Source organism: Pectinophora gossypiella, chromosome 19, assembly GCF_024362695.1.
Source record: "Pectinophora gossypiella chromosome 19, ilPecGoss1.1, whole genome shotgun sequence".
Classification (NCBI taxonomy): domain Eukaryota; kingdom Metazoa; phylum Arthropoda; class Insecta; order Lepidoptera; family Gelechiidae; genus Pectinophora; species Pectinophora gossypiella.
In genome coordinates this window covers 10166178-10189407 of record NC_065422.1, presented here as the reverse complement: position 1 = coordinate 10189407, position 23230 = coordinate 10166178, and the positions used below count along the sequence as shown (strand labels likewise).

The following is a 23230-nucleotide window of genomic DNA, read 5'->3' as shown; positions in this document are numbered from 1 at the left end:
CCCTTTATAATAAACGTTTCTTTCTTTCTTTCTTTCAACGCAAGATGAACTAAGTATCACACCTCACCGAATCGTCGTCTATAATGATAATGTTAGTGACTACGTACTTGTACATAAACTCACTCTGAGGGTTTTTAGTAATAGATTGAACATGAACGCTCAAAAAGTAGGACGAAAAGTTAGAGCACATAAATGTATGTATTGCGCGATTAGTGTGGGTCAAGATGGCGGGTGTATGGTTATAAATGGTGATGATTTCTTTACGAGAGGAATGTACAAGCAATGTACTGAATGTACCTAAAATTAAAAGCAATGTACCTTTTTGGAACAAAAGTTATTTCAAAAAATAAGTGAGCCGCTAACCTGACTGTCAGAATGGCGAGTGTGTTATTAAGTCTTAGCACATTACTAACCATTCAAGATTGTTATTAGTATGACAGCAATGTACGAGCAATGTACCTCAACATGTTGAAAATTCATCAATATGCAACAAAAGGTTTTAGAGTAATTTGAAAATAAAAATTCTCGAAAATTTCTGCGCCTGATTATTTTTATTAGCAATCACCAAGTTAGTCAAAGGCGATTTTTATCACAGGGAATTATTATAGGTTAGTTAATATTATATTAAACTTAATGAATAACTTTTCCTGTCTCTAGCATACTTTTGATCTCATATTAACTAAACAAAAAAAATCAAGTGCTTTTTATTGAATACATAAAATGAGTGATTGTACATTCCTCTCGTATGGAAATCATCACCATTTATAACCATACACCCGCCATCTTGACCCACACCGCGATTAGCCTGTTAACTGTTAAAACGGGTACGAGCGCGCAAAAAAGATAGTTAATCAATGTATGACCGCAAGCGAAGATGACAGCTGACTGTGTTCTTTTCTATTCACTGATTGATTCATTTGACGTGACTTAATATAGGTTTGCTTCAGATGGCCTTAATTACTTGGTTGGACAAAAAATCGGCGTATAATAAAAGTCGGGAATGACAACACTACTGCGTTAGAAACAGTTATAAAATATGTCGCGTCCATGCATTTATATGAGCACTCAGCTCTCTCAATTTGTCCAGTCAAGTAGTTGTTTTAAAGACCGCTACATGTGGTCTGCGGAAGATTGTGGAGAGAGGAGCAAGTTATCTGTGGAACTTGCTATCATTGCCACGAAAACTCTCAAGTGGTTCTACGATGAATGAAACTCTTACGGAACTGGAATTAGGTTTTATTGAAAAGTTTGATAAATGTGGGGTTAAAATACATCACCTTCCTTCCAGATAAGTATTCTTTCTACATACTCACATACATAACATAACATAGACAACCTATATAATACGTCCCGCTGCTGGCCACAGGCCTCCCTTCTATGGAATCGAACTCGGATCTCCAGATCGTGAGCCCAACGCTCTAACCACTAGACCACGGAGGCTGTCGATACTCACATAACATCACGCTTATTTTTCAATACATAAAGTCCACGGAAATTCACTTACTTATCTATTAGGCCGGGTTTCCACTGACGCGGAGATGGGCGGAGAAGAGCGGAGATGTGCGGATTTGACCAATCACAGCGTTCGAGAGAGCGAAAACGAAGACGTCCCTGCACATCTCCGCTCCTCTCCGCACAGCTCCGCGTCAATGGAAACGCAGCCATACGATTCTGGCGCAACACTTTCGTCAAAATCTTCATAACTTGCTAGCCGGTATGCTTAATACTTTTGATCTGGCCTTTCTTTATTTTTTCTTTGTAGGTAAGTACACACATACGTTCACGCCTTTTTCTCACCGGGGTAAGTAGAGACTATGGAACTCCATTTGCTTCGATCCTGACACACTTCTCTTGCTTCCTACAAATTCATCAATCGCTTCATACACATACGCCGGGTTAGAGTAGATCGTACTATACCTTTTTTAAGGACATCTCCAATTTGGTCAATTTGGTCTTTCTACGTCTTCCTCATAGATAGGATAGGTGATTAGGTTTGTAGGTAAGTACTTGCGTTTCTATTCTATATCTCTAATCTTTTGTTTTGTTCATTCTCATTTCAAAAATATTATTTCGGCGTTAAAAATCCAACGTTTATCTTAATGTAAATGTTTACAGTAAGAGCATGCAACTGTAGTAACATTTTTTCTCTCCTGAATAAATTTTGCTGGACGCAAGAGAACAGCTTTCAAGTTTCCAGGTTTCAGCATCTACAGGGACGTATTTGGCAAGTCTAGAATGTCAAAAGAGATTTGTAAACATGCACGGGTCGGATAAGGTTCCATGTTGTATATTACTCCAGACTAAGTTAACCCTTTCACGGACATAGATCATGGGTCATTGATGGTTCATAATAGGTAATATGACACATTGGGATCGGAACGTAATTTGACGATCTGTCTTTGAAAGTGTTAACAACGCACACACGTGTGGTGAGCCCCATCATAGTTTAGTTTTTTTAATAAATTAAAAATTACTTTCAAAATCCCTACCTGTATTTCGGTTTATTTCGTCTGGCAAGGTTACAGAGTGGCCGAGAGTATTTTATTTATGTTTAGTTCGCTCTGAAGCGGACTGCAGAGCACTAGGAAACATTTTTGCTGTTTCGTGAAAGTGCCAGGAACGTCTTAAGTACAAATATTTTTTAAAGGTCCCGGGTTCGAATCTTATCGTAAAGGTATCAGGTTGATCACCTGATAGTCCAGAAGTAAGAAGGCACGTTAAGCCGTTGGTCCCGGTTAATACTTAATGATGTAAGTACGTAGTCGTTACGTAAGCCTTTGGCGACTCATTAATAACCCTGACACCAGGGTTGATCCACCTCACAACCCACACGATAGAAGAAGTTGAAATGGTGCTCAATAATTGCCGTCTACTTAGTGCTGCCACAGACATTTGCGTCCAAAATATTTTAGAAATAAAATAACAATTAATTTAAGATGACCAGCGGTTCTGAGGTCAGGATGGCCGGTCACTCGGCGTGTTTATGGCTATAGAGGTCGAGAGACGATATTATTTATGAGTCAATAATTGCTTCCCATTTCGAAAAAAATGCGAGTGACCGACGAGTCTGACGGACACGCCTCGCCCCACGGTGCATCCTTACAAAATCCGGTTATCCACCTGCTGCGTTTTTGTACTTAATGTATTCTAAATCAATAAGGGTAGAAATCCGCAGTGAACCAGTGTGGTAGAGTATGCCAGGCCTGAGGGTTCCCCGAACTTTGGTTCAGGGTGACTCGTCAACAAGACAAGACAGTGTTTTTTGATGATCCTACATTGAAAATAAACGTTTTTTGATTTTGATACGAAGGATATTGTCTGCGGTATACATGATCTTGAAAGTAAAGAAGGTGACACAACGTTCATAACAACATTCACAGTTTCTGAACTATTTAAAAATATTTATTTTGACATTTACGTTATTGGTTTCCGTATTATAAAACAAATAATGGTACAAAATACGTATTCGCAGAAAGAGAATATAATCCACTGCGTTTGATTACGGAATGGAAATAACAAATGAGGGAATCCCGAGAAAATTTAGAATTCTATTTAAATTTGAATTAAGTATGAATTCGAAAATGTAACCAGCCAGAACGGTTATTTTGTCGATGAAGGATGGCTGTTCGTCCCACATCAGTGATTCCCCTTTTCCTGAGCGGTGGGCACGGATGGTCACGCATTGGGTGCCTCATGACGGGTACAGGCGTCGAGGTAGACCACGAAAGAGATGGCGTGACGACTTGGATGCTTGCCGGAGGGACTGGCCGGAGTACGCACAGGACCGCGAAAAATGGAAAGAGGAAGGGGAGGCCTTTGCCCAGCAGTGGGATCTTGTAGGCTAGATTAGAAGGATGAATAAGGTTGACACCGTTACACTTCGATACCGCATGTGTGCATTGAACTTAAATGCAAACGATTCTTTAATCCGTGCATCGAGAGCTGCATCGATTAGCTGGAGTGCTCGGGGCTCTCTTGGCAAATTGGATTTTTGTTTTTTTCAGCGATTTTTATGCTGTACGGCACAACGCGACACGATGATAAGCTATTACGTCTCGTACCTATTTTAAAACAGCTGTTAGTTGAATATTCTTTTTAAATGTACATACATACATAAACCCACCCTTGTAATTCCTAATGAGGTGAGCAAACCAACAAGTAATCAAAGACAACTTGCACCCACCGTTGATACAAAGTCCTAAGATGGATATTCGTCGACGAACCTTATGAATCGTCCGTAACAATGTTCTGTCACGATATTTTGGTAATTTCTAGACCATAATACCTCTGTCGCGCTGTCGGATTTTACGACATGTCCGTGAGGACTAGCAACTGAACGTGTTCAATGTTCTGTACGTAGTTGTATGGAGTGTAAGTGACGTCGTAGTGGGATGATTCAGCTCATAATCTTGAGTTAATATCAAGTGGAATTTTCCATTGTAAAAGTATGGAGTATAATAAAAATAAATGAACATAAATTCTGACACGCGCAACGAAAAATTCCACTTGATATTATCTTAGAACTTTGAGCTGAATCAACGTCTTGAGTATTTGTTGCTTTTTTTTGACGTGACTTATTGCAGATTTGCCACAGATGGCATTAATTACTTGGCCGGACAAATGGGAAGCGCTGAAGACTATCAGCCGGTACAACGTTTAAGACAATAGGCCTGAGGGTGCCCAGTTGGGTTCGAACTTCGGCTCAGGGCGTCGTCTAAGAGGAAAAATATTTGAAAGAATTAATCGAGCCTAGCGGGTCGATAGCAATAACCGCTGATTGAATATTTCAGGGGACTCATAACCTACAATCATGACAAGACACGAACCTCGAATCGCTAGATATTTTGATTACACAAGTGTAGCTAAGTAATTCCGTTAAAAGGCTTTTACGCGAAAACTACGTTTCCGAATCCAAATGGAAAGTAAACAGGGATAGGTAATAAAATCTGGGCCTCATTCCGATAGCCTGTTCAGTCTCTGCCGGTTGGAAATCGTATCCATTAGCCAGTTCACAGGGCGATGAAGGAAATCGATGCTTAGATACATTTCTGTGCACTGTACGAGTACATTCACAAATACAACGTCATCTGTGCTTGTAGGAAAAGAAAAGAAAAGGTTTACTTGTAAGTAATTAAGTATTCAGTACTTATAAATTATAAAAAATAAAAAAAGAACAAAATGCAAGTACTTGTACTATTCAGAGGCGGAGGACAGAAGTCCTAGGCTTCGAAATAGACTACTCTGGGCGCCATCACACTCGCGTCAGACAGAGCACTGCGGGGCGGAAGGCAAGAGGGAAACCACTGCCCTATTTTTCCCTAAAAAGTAGCATGGAGAATGCTACACCTACAAGAGCGTGGCTCTTAAATTAGTGACGATGTAATTATAAATAAATTTAGTAAATAATTTAGTTAGGACGTTAGAAGCTGATCACCTTATTGTCCGAAAGTAAGATGATCCGTGCTTCAGAAGGCACGTTAAGCCGTTGGTCCCGGTAGTAACCGGTAGTAAGTGGTATACTTACTGGTGTAAGTGAGTAATCGTTACATGAGCCTTTGGCTGCTGAGTAATAACCCTAACACCAGGGTTGATGAGGTAAGTAATTCACCTCACAACCCACACGATAGAAGACATACCCGCTGCCTTTTTACAATATTGAGAAATAAGATCCACAATTCCTAGGCGAGTTACCTTATTGAGGCTACGAATGCACTGCAAATTCTTTTGCCGCGGTTTTCTACAAAGGAGCATGACGGACAGACCTTCTTTGACATAATGTACGCTTTGTCGTACAAAGGAGTTCAAATAGAAAAATACCTTTCAATAAGCTCCGAACCACGTGATATTTGTAGAATTTGAATAAAATATACAGCGGATGCAACGCGGCTTGAGAGACGATATGCGGACGATTGCAGACTAAAATATTACATCAGTATTTCTGTATTCTGATACGCTTTCGGAGTTAAGCCGCGTTTCCACTTGGCAACATTTGGCGCGCGACATCTTGCACAAAATGTTGCTCAACATGTTGAAAGTTATCTAGTCTTTTCTGTCTACGCAACAACGTTGTCTGTTTACGCATCTAATACTCGTCCATCATCATCTGCCGATACCTTTCAGTCAGTTACGCTCGTGGGTACGGAATCATACCCAGCAACTACACAACGACAGATGGACACAGCTGCCCACATGCAGACAGTCGAAGGATATCATGCCTATGATATCCAAGAGCTTCACTCGCCGACTGCTTCGCCTAAACCGCAACGACCTCCGAATAGTAGTGGGCAGCATTACGGGTCACTGCCCACACAACAAACATCTATTTAATATAGGGATAACAGACAGCCAACTTTGTAGAGGCTGTCTAGATGCAGAAGATACTGCCCCCCATGTAGTCCTGGAATGCACGGGAGTGTCAGCACAACGGGCAAAAATCCTCAAAGGAATGGGGTCGCTCCGCGAAGCCTGTAAAAACCCTAGGAGGCTTCTGAACTTCTGGAAGGATTTAGGTTGGCTTACGTAGTCAACAATTACACGCAAAGCCCATTAACATAAACATATAAACAACACGTCCATCGTCGACAATATCTCGCCAACTACGATGCTCTCCAAACAAACAACAAGCCGCGCGACATGTTCCACTTTAGCTAGCAACGTCATGCGGTGTTGCGCAAAGTTGCCATCGACCGACAACTTTTTAGAATTAGAACAACAACGACAACATGTGAGGCTATGTTGTTTTAATTAGACTACAACGTTGTCTGTGTACGCATTTAATACACGTCCATCGTCGACAACATCTCGCCAGAGGAATTAGTGTTGTTGCGCGTCACGTCTTCACTTGACAACAATTGATGCTCTCTAAACAAACAACAAGCCGCGCGACATGTTCTGCTTTAGCTGGCAACGTCATGCGGTGTTGTGCAACGTTGCCATCAACCGACAACTTTTTAGAATTAGAACAACAACGACAACATGTTACGCTATGTTATTTTAATTAGACTACGATTATTATTGCTTTTATTTATGTATTTAATAATTTATTGTACTCTGGATAACACAGAATTTATAATTTATTTTTGTTATTTAATTTACGTTTACTGTATATGGAGCACAATAAGGAAATAAATTTGAAACTCATACGTGCATGTCCCATATATTATGTGGAGGACTAAGGAAAATGCGAAAATCCAACGGGGAGGCTTTTCGGATTATATTTTTCTTGCCATAGTGTGTCTATATACATAAATACCAATGTGTTATCGAAAAATATCATTGTAGGTGAGGGGCTGATATTTAATTTTCAGTTACACAGTGAATGTGTTAAAAAACTAAAAGTGTATTCCAAATCTTAATAGCTGATCATCAGGAATAAAAAGTAAGGTACATAAATGATACTTAATAACCTTCCACTCCTAGAAAGAATCATGTAAATGTAAGAATATTATTTCCGATCAATATCATAACCGGGAAACTTATAGAGCGATATCAGCTGTTATCATAATATTTACTTAGGACGGAGCTCGTGATGTCTGAATCTACTTAGAATTTTTATCGTATTACTACACGCGAATATAGGCTATTATATTATTATGTATGTAAGTGGTCGTAAGAGTAGTCCTTCAGTATTATTCTCTTAAGGCCCAGATTTCAATCTGAACACGATAGCATAAAGATTCAGACCATGGAAAATTCTGAAACATCCCTCTCAGTATTCGTTATGATGTCACTTACACCCCATACAAGTACATACATGTAGCCATAGAAGTAGGTATGGGTGTTAGTGACACCGTAACGAAAACTATGAAGGATGATTCAGACCATGATTCTGAGTTGATATCAAGTGAAATTTGTTGTCGGAAAATTCATGAAAATTTTTCAGTACTTATTTTTAATTCCACTTGATACCAACTTGATACCGACGGAAAATTCCACTTGATACCAACTAAGAACCATGGTCTGAATCATCCCTCAAAGTTTTCGTTACGATGTCACTAACACCCTGTATAGTCCTGTCCGATAACGGTGACCTTAGACATGTCTGTTAAAGAAAGAAAGAAAGAAATTATTACTTCCGGACACCACAGACACAGACAGACAGGTACATTACATTCAACACAGGACAGAAACCACAAAGAAATCAATACACAGAAAAAAAAAACAAAAAGAAAACCAAGATCAAAAATCTTCAAAAAAAAAAGAGAAACAAACCAAAATCAAAAAAATAATAATACTAAGAATTCTAAATGCAACGCACTGACGGTGCACTGTTATGTGCTCTTATGTGGCTGGCGAAACCGAACTTCGGTTTAAACACATGATCACAGAGAGCGCAATAGAGCTGCCCGTCATTGTTGTACGTGTAGGTGTAAGATTGATTTTTTTTATTATTTATTTTTTACTGTTAAAATTCAAATTCAAAAATATCTTTATTCAGTAGGCACACAGTTACTACTAGTTTACATAGTTACATTTTGAATCGTCAATTTTAACATAACGAACGTCTCATCCGCCTAAAACTACTGCAGCTTCTCACAACCTGTATAGCCGGGGAAAAGAAGCTGCAAGAAAAAACTCGCACAGGTATGTTCTCGTACAAATTATTTTATTATCAGTGACATCCTATTTTGAATTGACTACGATTGGCTTGTGTAATTAATTATTTTTTTTATTTTGCTTATAACACTTCATAAATTACACATAGATTACAAACATCGCTAAACCTAAACAGGTTTGTCTTGATGCCTTCTTCTTCGGCATTCGCCACGCTTTCACATTATTACATTTTTAAAGAACTTACACAAAACAAATCTTTACCATTCACCGAGGTGCTTACTATGTTGGGAATTGTTTAAGGTTTGCTGAAACGAGAATTGAATTATTTTATCGTGTTATGCATTTAGTGTATGTCAGTTTGTGTTTTACTTTGTTTTACTGATATATTGTTATTATTTTTTTTGTATAATTTTCGACATAATGTAAAAATTGTTCAGAAATAAATAAACTTGTAAGAGTTATTACGTGTAGAACGGTAACTCTCCGTCCCGCGCCAATTGGTATCAGATTCGGCGCCGATCTCATTAAATGGCCATAAGAGTAAGAGGGAAAGGGCAGACTGTCTGTCTCGCTCACATTAGCGTTAGGCGGCACTCGGTAAGATTGAATTTTTTGTATGAAGTCCGAAGGAAGGTCCGGCTTTCCCAATAGACAATGGGATTTCATGTTCCTCCGATTCTAAAGAATAGTTTAGACCATTAAAGTTCCTACATATTGCACATCTAGTTCTTTAAGGTCATAAATGTATTTTTTTAAATTTTACAGTAGAGCGCTTTAACGATTTTTGTTTTGCCATATCTACGTTAATTACTAAGTTAAATCAATTTCAGATTTTTTGACATTTATGGCTTTTAAGAACTAGATGTGCGATATAGTGACTGATAAATGGGTAAATAAAATTATCTTTTATTATATTCCTTAAAATTTATTGAATATGCATCAATGAATCAACCATAAAATTTTAAATAAAACAGGTGTAAACAAAATAAAAACAACAAACAAAAAGGCCAAGAATTGACAGAATCGAATAAGATTATTATTTTCCTATAACATTATAAAATACGTGATGACGTCACTGGGAACTTATGTAGGTATAAACTTTTTTTAGTGTGACTTATATTATGGATAATTGCCTCGAATGGCATCCCTGCTGATTGTCGGATTACGTAAAGTGATAATATTAACCTTATTTTTAAAGGACAGAGTAGTGTAACATTATCACGTCCCTATGACTTTTTAAAACACTTGATGACGTCATCGAGTACTTATATAGATTAAGGAAGTCTGATTAAGTACTTAACGTGTTTCTTGCTTCATGGAGACTTTAAAGCCTCCTCGAGATAGTCAAATTATTGTTAATGCTATTGTATATTTGTAGGTCTTGAAGGTTTATGCGTTGTATCCAGAGATACCAGCTTTGATGAGAGGGTATGTTGATCCGCATAGACCATTGAAGTCGTCGAGGTCTGCAGCCCAGTACATGATGCCAGCTAGTCCCATCTCTTTGGCGTATTGTGCCTGTGGATGAAACAGTCAGAAATCATAAATCAGAATCATTTATTCAACTTGTTGAAGGTCAATTTAACATTTTTGAATCTACGTCAATTCTTAAGGTGTTATGTCTGAGGAGAAGAAATGTCAAGAAACTGCAACAGTTTCGTATGTTTATTGAACATCATCATCATCATCAGCCCATTAACGTCCCCACTGCTGGGGCACGGGCCTTCCCTACGGATGGATAGGGAGATCGGGCCTTAAACCATCACGCGGGCCCAGTGCGGATTGATGGTTATTAACGACTGCTAATGCAGCCGGGACCAACGGCTTAACGTGCCTTCTGAAGCACGGAGGAGCTCGAGATGAAAACTTTTTTTTGTGGTCACCCATCCTATGACCGGCCCTTGTGAAAGTTGCTTAACTTCAACAATCGCAGACCGAGCGCGTTTACCGCTGCGCCACCGAGCTCCTCAGATTCACTGCTGGCCAAAGGTCTCCCTCTGATCCTCCCAATTATAAACACTGCGGAGGCTGTTAGTTCATTACATTAGACATAACAACCCACGCTCAAATGCAGATTCATTGATATTAATCCAGGAACCCATACTAATCGGCACGGACTCAAAATCTAATTGTACAGTAGCTAGGTAATTACGAAGTGATATGATAAATTGATACTAATTGCAGTAGTCAAATTGGGCGATGTTTGTCCTAGTTTGTAGGTAGAAATAGTTTTTATTGGCCGGTTTAATAGACATTTGAAGGACGTTGGCCAGAGGTAGCATGCAAACTTCGAAATTTAGTTATTTTTTGGCATGATTATGTAGTTTTGGTAGAGACGGCATAATTTACTACTTAGGCAAACTATTAGTGTCAGGAAACAACGGTTTAGCACGCTTTCCATAAGTCTACTAAAGTTTCTATGTTTCAGAAAAAACATTTAAGTATAACACAGTCTTATAAAGTGATTTTTGTCAATGCGCATTGTTCCCAACAGGAAATGAATCTAGGATGAAAATTAATCCAGGATCTTATTATTATAAACGTCTCTTTCTATCGTGTGGGCTGTGAGATTATAACACAACATAAGCTCACGACTATATCCCAAATAGGGTAGTCAGAAGTACATCCATTGCAAGATGAACGAAAATACGCACACTTCACCGAGCTTTCTGTTCCAACCTGATAGGTGGTGAGCCGTATCGCCGTCTATAATGGTAATGTTTGTGGCTACGGATGTGTCCATCTTCTCAATGAATAAGAACGCTCAAAGAGTGAGACGAAAAGTTAGAGCACATAAATATCGATGCATGCTGCATGCTGATATTGATGCATACTCTCCCTATTGCGCGATTAGCCTGTTAACTATCAGAACCGTATCGCCGTCAATAATGGTCGATCCAAAAGCGTTAGTAAAAACTGCACTTAATTAAAGCTCGAATATCAGTCATACAAATAAAGTTTACCTTAGCATATATGGTGTTGGCATTGTCATATCCAACCCAGAAAGTGTCCTTGTTAGCATAAACGTAGTTACCAGTGACCTCAGTGATTGACCATGCAGTAGCATTGGCAGCTTGGTCGGAACAAATCTGAAAAAAAAAAAGAAACACAAATGTTGTAGAAAAAAGTCGTCTTTCATTATGCGCACTGCTAGGGAGCGGAATTCTTTGCCTTTCAATGCATATAACCCGGGTGCTTTCAAGGCCAAAGTGAACAGGCACCTTCTGGGCGAGCTAGCTCCATCTTAGGCCTCGTCAATACCGTCGGGCAAGTCTGGGGCCAAGAGTGAATCCATCAAAGGTAAAAAAAATGATGAAAAGTGTCAACTGTAAATGCTAATTGTAAATTTGCGATAGTCCTGATTGGAGAACCCGTGACGTACGGGGTTCGAATCCCGGCTTGGGTTCTAAACCAAAAATTTGACTTTGTGAGTTTGAATTCAAGTTGGGATCGTGGATAATTGATATCCTGTGGTTTCCAGGTTTTATACCTGGAGCTCGCCCCCTATTGCATGGGACTTAAATATAGCTGGCGAGGACTGAGTGTATATGTTACTGTAAAAGCTTTTGCGTATACATATCTTCGGGATACAGGTATGATGTTTCCCCTTAGCATTATCTCGTTTTCCACAGGGTCCGCTTACCTAACCTGAAGATTTAACAGGCCCGGTTTTGTACAGAAGTGACTGCCTGTCTGACCTTCCAACCCGCGAAGGGAAAACCAGCCCAATACAGGTTAGGACACATAGAAATGCATTTCTCGGGAATGTGAGTTTCCTCAAGATGTTCCTTCACATCTTATGATCCAAACATGAATTCGAAAACAAATTCGACAATCGTTAGTTTAGGCCTGTGCTGGAATCGAACTTGCAACCTCAAAGTGAGAGGCATGCGGTCTATCGACCGGGCTACTGCGGTACTGGTGTGATGCTATGTTATACCAAAATGTTCTTACTTCAGCATAGGAATAAGAGCCAGCTTCTCCAACGAAGGGACCAGCGACGCCGGCGCCGGATGCAGGGGCACCCGTTGATGTGTTGTCCAGGCTAGTGAGAGTGAAGGTCTTGCCGTAAGCAGCCAGGCCAAGAACCAACTTCGATGGGCTGGCGCCGTTTTCAATCCAAGTGTACACTGAATGGTTCTGAAAAGAAATAAAGTACTGTCGGTAAAGGTTGCCCGGAAAAGATTGCTTATTCAGAATTAGAATCATTTATTCAACGTAATTATCACGGATAAACTTGTTGAAGGTTGATTCAATATTTTTGAATCTACGTCATTTTCCAAGGTGTTATGGTTGTGGAGAAGAAATGACAAGAATCTGCAACAGCAACAAACATATACATTACAAGTTTTTTAATAACTAGAGGAACACATTTAATACCAGGCATTTTTATAATTTAGATAATAAAATATCATTAATCTTATAATAAGCTTTTTTACATAAGGTAAGCTTCACAGGAGCTTTAAATTAATTTTCTGATAAAATCATTAATTGGCCATTATCATAATGTAGTTTGGCCAGATCAATGAACTCAAAACGTTTAACGATATGAGCAACTAAATGCATGATTACTTCATGATAATTCTTAAAATTAGTATCATTATCCACCGATAGTGGCGCTGGTGTTGGTTACATTTAACACTTGATTGATATTATAATCGTTGAATCAATGTAATTGTACAATTTTCCATATCGATAGTGTCGATTAGGTAAATCATTTTGAACCTAAGAAATTGAACGACTATTCGTATTTTTACAGGTGTGGTTTTTGGCGGTGTGGCGAAACGTAGATTGAAATATAATTAAACGTTGACTTTTCAAAGATATGGTCAACTTAAGTTGGCTATTTCATGAAATGGTCGAACACATCATGAAGTGATCAATTCTAAGATCTGGCTACGACACGTACATATGTATATGATGAGATAAAATACGATATATTGATATCCACACTGCGGCTCGTAATGAGCACGTGGCAGATTTTTAAAACTAAAGTGATATATCATTGGGATATAGTTGTGAGTTATGTTGGGTAATGCCAATGTATGTACTTACTACATTAAGGTTAGTGCCTGCAGCATCAGTTAGCTGCGCGTACAAGGGGGCGACAACACCAGTGACGGTCTCCCAGCTGCCGTGGTAGTCATAGTTCATCAGGTGGAAGTAGTCCAGGTATCTGAAATTGATAAAGAACAGTGGTATAACTCAGACAAATTGAAAAGCTGACAAAGAGTGTTGATAATGTTCTATTTCATATATTGTCACTGTGGCGTCCTCACATCTTCTATCGTGTAGGTTGTGAGACGGATTGCCAATCTCATCAACCTTGGCACCCTGACATAAATCATGTTACGAATATTTACTTACATCAGTAAGCAGTAACCGGGACCAACGGCTTAGCGTGCCTTTCGAAGCACAGACAATCTTGCTTTCGGACAAGCAGGTGGTCAGCCTGTAATGTCCTAACCAAACTAGGGATCGCAAAGTGATTTTTGTAGTTGTAGTGATTTTTGTCCCCACTGGAAATCGAACCCGAGCCTCCGGATTGTGAGCCCAACGCTCAATCCCTGGACCACAAAGGCCGTTAGCAATAAATTATTTGGCGTAATTTTTATTTGAACAGTAGGTTATTGCTTTTATGTATTTTGTGGTAACTGGGTTACATTCAAACGCCAACTTTTTTTTCATTATTGTTCTGTGAATTTAACTCAAAATTTAATGCAGTTTAGGCACTAGGAATATGGTGAAAGACTTACATTACAATCAAGCTTTAACAGTAGTTCGTAAACTTTCTGTAAAGCAGAACTTCAAAATACACATCAACAAACTTGCAATGAGCATTCCGCTTCTCAAAACTACTTAGTCCCTCAACTCGGCCATTTTGGATTCCATAACAAGTTTATATCATTTAGAGGAAACGTGAAACTATAATTGAAGCAAATTATATAATATACAGAGAGTTAGTATTATGGTAACGAATACTGAGGGGGATGATTCAGAGTTAATATTAAGTGGAATTTTCTGTTGCAAAATTAATGGCTTTTTGTTTTTATTTTAAATTATTTCAAATTCTATACTTTTTCGATGGAAAATTCCACTCAAAGTAATTGAATCATCCCCCTCAGTATTCGTTACGATGTCACTTACATCGCGTACAAGTACATATGGGTGTTAGTAATACCGTGACGAATACTGAGGGGGATGATTCAGACCATGATTCTGAGTTGATATTAAGTGGAAGTTTAGTGTTTTTTTTTAATTATTTTCAGTTCCATACTTTTGCGTCGGAAAATTCCACATGATATCAGAATCCAGAATCATGGTCTGAATCATTCCCCTGAGTATACGTTACGGTATCACTAACACCTGTCTGAGACATCACTTAAAATTTTCGTTACGATGTCACTAACATCCTGTATACAATGTTGTGTTCATTACAAAATAAATTCTATGCTTGGCAAGAATAATTTAGATTGTTTGTCATGCACTTTTTTAAATTACTGCTTCAATGCTTTTTTAAATTGCTGCTGTTTTAAGCAGTAATTTGCAGCTGGTATGCTGTTCTTTTGTGGCTCGCATAATGCATCGAAACTATAGATCAACTGCAATGAAATGTGTTTCTATTGCAGTTGGTTTAGCGAATGTCCATAATATGCGTTTACTAGAACAATATGGGGCTCGAATTCCTGTGTACTACATAATGATAAATTGAGAAGATATTGTAATCAAATTAAGCCTTCGTGATCCTGTGGTTGAGCGTTGGGCTACGATCTGGAGATCCCTTGCTCGATTCCTGGTGAGGCTTCCACTTACATAACACAAACAATTGTGAATTCTAGTTTGGTTAGGACAATGCATGCTGATGATATGCTTCGTCCTCGTTACTATTTGCTGATGTAAGTATGCACTCGTTCATGAACTGTGTCAAGGGTCTCTGGCGGTTCAATAATAACCTTGATACAAGGTTTGATGATGTTGGTCATTCACCTCACAAATCACAATCCAGACTATAGCAGATAGAAGAAGATGAATTTAGGAAGAAAACATTTATTTCCATATTGGACCCCACATAAACTAACTTACATTACTTAAAAAAAGAAACAAAAAGACACAATGGAGGCTCCAAAAAAAAAACGTAATAATACTTACTTGTTAAGCTCGGTGACATTATAAGAAAGGTCGATGTTAGACTGGGTAACAGCAACAGCGGCAGTCAAAAGTTTGCTTCCCAATGCAGCCTTCAATTCCTTTACCAAGACCACGAATTGTTCCTGGAAAATAAATGCATACATAAATAACAAGCCTGGCGTCCTTCAACCGGAGCAGGTATGGAGCGTACTCCACCACGCTGCTCCACTGCGGCTTGTTGGAGGTGTTTTACGGCGGATTATTAGATTTTAATTCTATCAACTTATTGTTTTTATCAACTTAGTGATTTATTTCCTATTGACCTCCTACTTAATTCTTTGGGCCTAATGCCTGTAGGCATTAATTAATTTTTAAGTCAATTCTTCTGCTCTCGTGTGGGCTGGGAGGTGGATTACCAATCTCATCAACCGTGGTGTCAGGGTTACTATTGAGCCGCCAAAAGCCCCTGACATGGCTCATGTAACGACTACTTACTTACATCAGTAAGTAGTAACCGGGACCAACGGCTTAAGCTTCCGAAGCACGGATCATCTTACTTTCGGGCAATCAGGTGATCAGCCTGTGATGTCCTAACCAAACTAGGGACCAAAAAATGATTTTTGTGATATGTCCCCACCGGGATTCGAACCCGGGACCTCCAGATCGTGAGCCTAACGCTCAACCACTGGACCACGGAGGCCGTGTTCAATACACGTTAAGTAAAAGTTGGAAAGTAGCCTTTCTATTGCTACAGTTACCTTGTCAGAATCTGCTCCTCCTCTTTGTGCAGGATATTCCCAGTCCAGGTCCACTCCGTCCAGGTCGTGTTCTTCCACGAATGACACCATGGTGTTTATCAAGGTGGCTCTCAGAGTATCATTGTTGACGACCTGCAAGTAAATGACCAGGGATTTAACATAATAAGGAAGCGAGACTACGATACGGCTCACCAACTATTACGTTGGTCTAACAAAAAGCTCGGAAGAGTGTGGGTAGTCAGTTCATATTGCGATGGGGGTACCTTTGACTACCCCAATTGGGATATAGTCGTGAGCTTATATCAAATTAGAAGTTTATTTGAAATATTCACATGCTTATAAAAGGTCGTGCGAACTTTGGTCGTGGAGACACCTCCAAACCTCTTCTTCTTCTGTCGTGTGGGTTATGAGGTGGATTACCAACCTCATTGACCCTGGTGCTACTATTGAGCCGCCAAACACCCCTGACATGACTCATGTAACGACAACGTACTTACATCAGTAAGTAGTAACCGGGACCAACGGCTTAATGTGAAATGCATTTCTTACTTTCGGACAATCAGGTGATCAGCCTATAATGTCCTTGCCAAACAAAGGACAGTCTCACAAAGTGATTTCGACAATGTCCCCATCGGGAATCGATCCTGGACCTCTAGATCGTGAGCCCAACGCTCTAACCACTAGACCACGGAGACTGTTATAAAAGAAAAACATTATAAATGAGTTACTTACGATGGTGAAGTTGGTGGATGCTGGTGTCCATCCTCCCATAGCGACCATAAGTTTTAAATCGGAATTGTTTTGTTTCAATGCCACGAAGTCATCCATTTTGTCTGAAATAGTCCATTGTTTTAGTGTTGACCAATAAAGTTGTAAAGGTAATAAAAAAAACATAGGACACGTCTTTCCGGGCATGTCGTAAAATCCGACAGAGGGATTGTGTCCTTTCTAACATGATGGACTAATGTTATGGCGATAGGCTGATCCTTAGTCACCATAAGGTTCGTCATATCCGGCTTACATTGTATCAACAGTGGTTGCAAATTGTTTTTGATTACTTCATGATCTAAGATAAGGTATGCTCAATCCTATGACAAGCCGCCATTGTTAGCCATTGCTAGCCCATTGATGACGTAAGTGTAACCATTCAATTGGTATCTCCAACATTCCAATGACGTAAAATTATTGAAAATAAGTGAATTACTGACTAATGTATTTAATTATTATTATTTAATTCAGGTGCAGTTTGAATGCAGTTGACACGACTGAAATAGAACTGCAAACCAACTGTGCAGCACGACTGCACGCCGACTGCAAATGAACTGCAATCGGACTGTCCGTTTGGTTTGCAGTTCTATTGCAGTCGCGTCAACTGCATTCAAACTGCATCGGAACTGCAATTTGGCAGTCGGATTGCAGTTGAAATGCGGTCCGTCTGACTAGAGCCTAGTTAATTTATTACTTTGCAAGAAACTGATTGGCATTCTGCACCTTATCGTACCTCTGACTACTTCAATTTTTTTTATGTTGTTGGAATAATAAAAATCAAAACAACTCACTGCTCTTTCCGTTGACAGTATCCTCAGCGTCGGTGAAGTAGATACCGCCTTCGGCAGTGGGCGCGATGAAGGAATATACGATGTGGGTACACAGGTCCACTGGTAGGTCGCTGACCCCATAATGTCCCGAGCTAGACCTCCAAATAGACCATGCGCCGTAGTAGCAGACAACTACGCCGCTACATGACGCTGCAAAATAAAGATTTCACGATTATACATGTATTTAAAAAACTCTTTTCTTTCAGTTGGTCTAACCAAGATGGAGATGCTCAAAAATAAGTAAATAAGTAAATAAGTTCAAAAATGAAGTAATATGTGACATGGTTTTCTTTTGTCATAAGGCGATTCCCACACGACGTAGACTATGTAGCGGTGCGCCGCGCGGCGAGGCGGTGTTCAGTCACGAGTAATATAATGTACCCACTTTAGGACTCTATCGCACTAACATATTTGACATTTAGTGAGACTTACAGTTAAATTTGTCAAAAAAGTTAATGTGACATGGTACCAAAGTGTATACATATTAACGCTCTTGACCGTTCATGTGTTAGGCATCAGTAGATTAGCTTCACCGCCAACCGCGTCGGTATCGAGTGAGAATCGCCTCAGTTTACGATTGCATCTTAGTAGCTAGACTCTTGGTTAAAAGGGCAGACGATTTCAGTCGCACTGTAAAATCAACGTATGTGTCAACTGACTTGGGTTATAGTGACGAACGCAATAAAAAAAAAACAGATTATAACAAAATATAACTGCAAATTGCAGCGTTGAATGACATCAACAGCAGAAATAAATTACATAAGTATTTATAAACAAAGAATTGGCACAAAAGTAGACCTTATTGCTAAGGTAGCAATATCTTCCAGGCAACGTTTTCTTCCTTGAACTTCATTTTATACTTTATATCTATATTTTTATATAATATTTCATTAAATGTTTGGATTAAGACCAAACCGTATTGCGGCGACGCAACTGAGGTGCAACGCCGTGTGGTTACGCTCTTAGTTGGTAAAGAAATTGGACGCGGGAGAAGTCGCAGGCAACAGCTGCATTACTACCTGCATGTAGTGAAGCAATTTCAGTCCACTAAAGGAAAGTAGACGGCTTGCATTTTCAAAATTCTTCTTGCGTCGAATTTAATATATTTTATTTGAAAAATGAAAATAAGGTTGGATTTTCCTTTGCTGGAAATTTTTGCGAACCTAAAGTCCGAATTTATATTCTAGAAGATGTGATTCATATCTTCAACTTCGAAAATTGGTAGGTTAGGTGCGTTTAAAACAATATTTGAATATTAACTTTAATTTCATTTTTATATGACTTCAAAAAGGGGTATTCGTTTTTGAAACTATGCTCGCGCGCGCGCGCGCGTGTGTGTGTGTGTGTGTGTGTGTGTGTGTGTGTGTGTATGTGTGTGTGTGTGTGGTAGCCAGGGCTTATTTTGTCATCTATAGCCCGCACAGCTTACAAGACCTGCTTTATGGCCAGGAATCGAAACCAGTACCGTTAAAACGACAGCCGACCGCTCCATTTACTAGACCATGGAGGCTTTCCTCGTATTTCTAATGTTATTTGTTTCTATTCCGTTTTTGCCATTGGTATTAATAATAATTAATCATTATAATGTTCGTGTCTCGTTCATCATAGTCTCAAACCATTAGACAAGGAAATCTGTCTTAGTTTCGCCTTTATTTATCAAATCACTAGAGTAATATTTCGTCTGACAGACATATCTTTATCTACGTAATATACGATCCCGACAACCCGATTACTCTAGCCATAGAGGCAGCCAATCAGCTCGCGACACCAAACACTTCAGGACCCCGATACCGACCCCGTCCGCGTGTTTGACGATTTCCCTCAATCATCGCTTATCGCTATCGATCCACTAGGGTCGATTAATTCTTTCAGGCCTGTTGTCTTAAACGTTGTACCCGGTGAGAACCTTCAGCGCTCCCCATTTGTCCGGCGAAGTAGTTAATGCCATCTGCGGCAAATCTACAATAAGTCACGCCAAAAAAAGCATACCTTTATTAAATTATAGACGGCGATACGGCTCACCACCTATCACGTTGGTCTAATGTAAAGTTTGGTGAGGCGTGGGTACTTAGTTCTTCGCGATGGATGAGGCTTAAGGTCATATTACACTATAACGACACTGATCCAGCACGGCTCCAACCCAGCAATTTACTTGTCAGTCAAATTATTTATTTATTTTATATTTGGGAGACCAACAGCTCTTAACAACTATAGCAAAAAAAAACATACTTAAAAACTAAGCCAATAACAGGTTTCTACCTATATAAAACATAAATATGCCCTATATTAGGGCATTAAAACCTGTGTCGTAAGATATATTTCGTAATGTCAATATAAAAAGCCGCCGGCGAGCAGGCAGCGCGCTTACAGCTACCATACGACACGTCGCGGAGCCCGCGCGCTGCAGGCGAGGAGGCAGCGTGCGTGCAGCGCGCCGTCTGCGCGCCACAAACATCGTTGTCACCCAGTTTATTCACAAATACGTGTTCGCGGTGATAGCAAGCTACACACATTGCGGATGGCGAGCTGCCAGCGAGCTGCCACCTCGCGGACGACGCGCTGGCATCCCGTCGTCGTGCCGCAACCGTGCCGCTATAATATAATACGACCTTTATGTTGAATTAATAGTAGCAATGCAATAAATACATTTGAATTTGAATTTGAATTTTATTTTCTGTACGGTGTGTATGTCACTAAGTCTCAAACAACTGGTAAGATTTTGTTATTTGTAAAATTTTCAACTCGTTTTTGAGAGGGGTAGTACAGTTGGAGCGTTAACAGTCAATGCGTGGGTCTTAATTTCGATTTCCGGTGGTGGTATGTAAAACGAAATACACTTAAATATAAGTAAGGTTTTTGCCACCATAATGACTCTAGACAATTTTATAAAAAAATATATATTTACCAGTAGTTGCCACAGCAGCGAAGCACGCAAGCTATAAAAAAATATAGGATTAATATAAGGTAATTAATTAATTATGTCTTCTCTGTTAGGCAGAGCACACCTCGGACACTCTATACAAAAATCTTTCTTACCATGGTATAACAAAACCAGGTACCCTCAATCCCGTGACAAGCTGCCATTGCTAGCCCTTTAAATAACTATTGCTTGATATTTGAATCAGATACGTCATATAATTGTGTTGATAACTATGTATATTGCTTCACCTTATTTTGATCAGAATAATAATGGGTGGAAGATGTGTTGTGACTGCGTGTAATAACAAGGGTCATCATTTTATGACTAAAAACAAAGATAACAGTTGCTGATGACTGTTATCCATGAAATTAGAAGGAAACTCTATACAGCGCTACCTATATTTTTTGGAGAATGTAGCCTGAAAAGTCCTGTAGTTTAGATGTTTTCCACATCTACGTATTATGGAAAATATGTCCGAAATAAGGCTGAAACACGGGACTTTTTAGTTAAATATATAATATTTTTTACGAGGTTGGACACGAGAATTATTTACAATTTTAATAAGGAGGCTATGAAATTCATTCTTCTTCTTATATCGTGTGGGTTGTGAGGTGGATCACCAACCCCATCAACCCTGGTGTCAGGGTTATTATTGAGCCGCCATAGGACTCTGACCTGACTCATGCAACGACTACGTACTTACATCACTAAGTAGTAACCGGGACCAACGGTTTAACGTGCCTTCCGAAGCACGGATCGGTTTACTTTGGGACAATCAGGTGATCAGCTTGTAATGTCCTAACCAAATTAAGGATCACGAAGGCCGTTCGAAATTCATTGTTATTAAATTTACTCTTTGTAGCAATATGAGGATGACATTTATTTGTAAGAAAAAATCCTCTATAAAATTTAAGAATAAAAATAATAAAAAAAACTCCTTTTTAAAAGACGACATAGGTATTGCTGAAAAGATTAATAGACCGATTGTCCGATGTTAGCTTTTTAAAAACTTGACTAAGATTCGCCAAGACAGAGTTATCGCCAACTCAAACAACAAACACTTAGATGAAACACTAACGGAATCCTGGTGACATTTTAACAGAACTCTTAGGATCTGCGGAACCCATTTTGGGAATTACTGTAATAGTTAAGCTATAGCGATAATAAGGAAAATGTGTAAATAGGACAGTCATGAGCACTTTAGGACTCTGTCGCACTAACATATTTGACATTTAGTGAGACTCACAGTTCAGTTTGTCAAAAAAGTTAATGTGACATGATACCAAAGTGTATACATATTAATGCTCGTGACCGTACATAATTGAATAGGTACTTTTGGTATTTATAAATAAGGATCAAAAAAGGTTATTTCTGTGAACCTGTGTTTCAGACGATAGACGATGGTTAAAAGAAAACGTCCCCGGCGGCTGAATTGCACATTGGGCTCACCATCCGGAGCTTCCGGGTTCGAATCCCGGTAGGGACATATTACAAAAAAACACTTTGTGAGCCTTTGTTTGGTAATTACAGGCTGATCACCCGATTGTCCGAAAGTAAGATGGTCCCGGTTACTACTTACTGATGTAAGTACGTAGTCGTTATGCGAGCGATGTCAGGGACCTTTGGTGGCTCGATGACTTCGGTAATTAAAAAAAGTAATAAAAAAATTGCTTTATTTCAGATTACAATGATCCATAATTTACATAATAAAACATGCAAATAAAATAAAAAACCGATAGATATATATTATATATCTATCGGTTTTTTATTTTTTTACAGTTACAAGGGATTATTTTATTTGCATATATTATATACGATAGTTAGAGAGATAATAAAATTATGTTGCCTTACAATGAAAAAAAAAAAATTACGTACCACACTAAACAGAACAACTTTGGAGCACATTTTCTGTTTGGATCCTGGATTTGGACTACACTACACTAAACAAAAATTATCACTTATATACTTTTTGCTAATTCAAATTTTTTTTTTCGTCTTCCGATTCGTGATAGTAAACAGAATGGTTTGTGAATATTTGGATTGTAAAAGAGTATCTTTTGTAATATTCATTTGTTTAAATAGGTGTGAGAGTAACGCGCCTTACAAATTGTTCTTTATTTATAGGGTCGCGAAATATTCGCGTGACTAATTTAAAATGGTTAAGATAATAATTTAAATACTTACACGTGTCGTTTATATCTAAAAACGAATTTTCCTTATTGTTTAATGTTTAAAAAGATATGGTGCGATGTGTTATCATGGAAAAATTG

At 38.9% G+C, this 23230-nt stretch overlaps 1 protein-coding gene across 1 annotated transcript; it reads right to left on the bottom strand.

Annotated features, from left to right (window-relative positions):
• Positions 1-9506: 9506 nt before the first annotated feature.
• LOC126375693 (acidic mammalian chitinase-like) lies at positions 9507-23030 on the bottom strand. Its single transcript, XM_050022787.1, has 10 exons — positions 22836-23030; positions 20946-20976; positions 18002-18190; positions 17175-17275; positions 16443-16574; positions 15706-15827; positions 13612-13732; positions 12511-12696; positions 11520-11645; positions 9507-10074 (listed from the first exon to the last, which is right to left on the bottom strand). Exons 1-10 carry the CDS (start codon positions 22863-22865, stop codon positions 9946-9948), a joined length of 1167 nt encoding a protein of 388 aa, XP_049878744.1. The 5' UTR covers positions 22866-23030; the 3' UTR covers positions 9507-9945.
• Positions 23031-23230: the final 200 nt, after the last annotated feature.

Bases quoted from the DNA above. Each gene is read 5' to 3' on its own strand.
- LOC126375693 (XM_050022787.1), bottom strand. From the start codon at position 22,865: ATGTGCTCCAAAGTTGTTCTGTTTAGTGTG. The intron at 20,977-22,835 runs GTACGTAATTTT...ATTTTTTTATAG, and splicing joins AAGTTGTTCTGTTTAGTGTG to CTTGCGTGCTTCGCTGCTGT. The intron at 11,646-12,510 runs GTAAGAACATTT...TTTTTTTTTCAG, and splicing joins GCTCTTATTCCTATGCTGAA to ATTTGTTCCGACCAAGCTGC.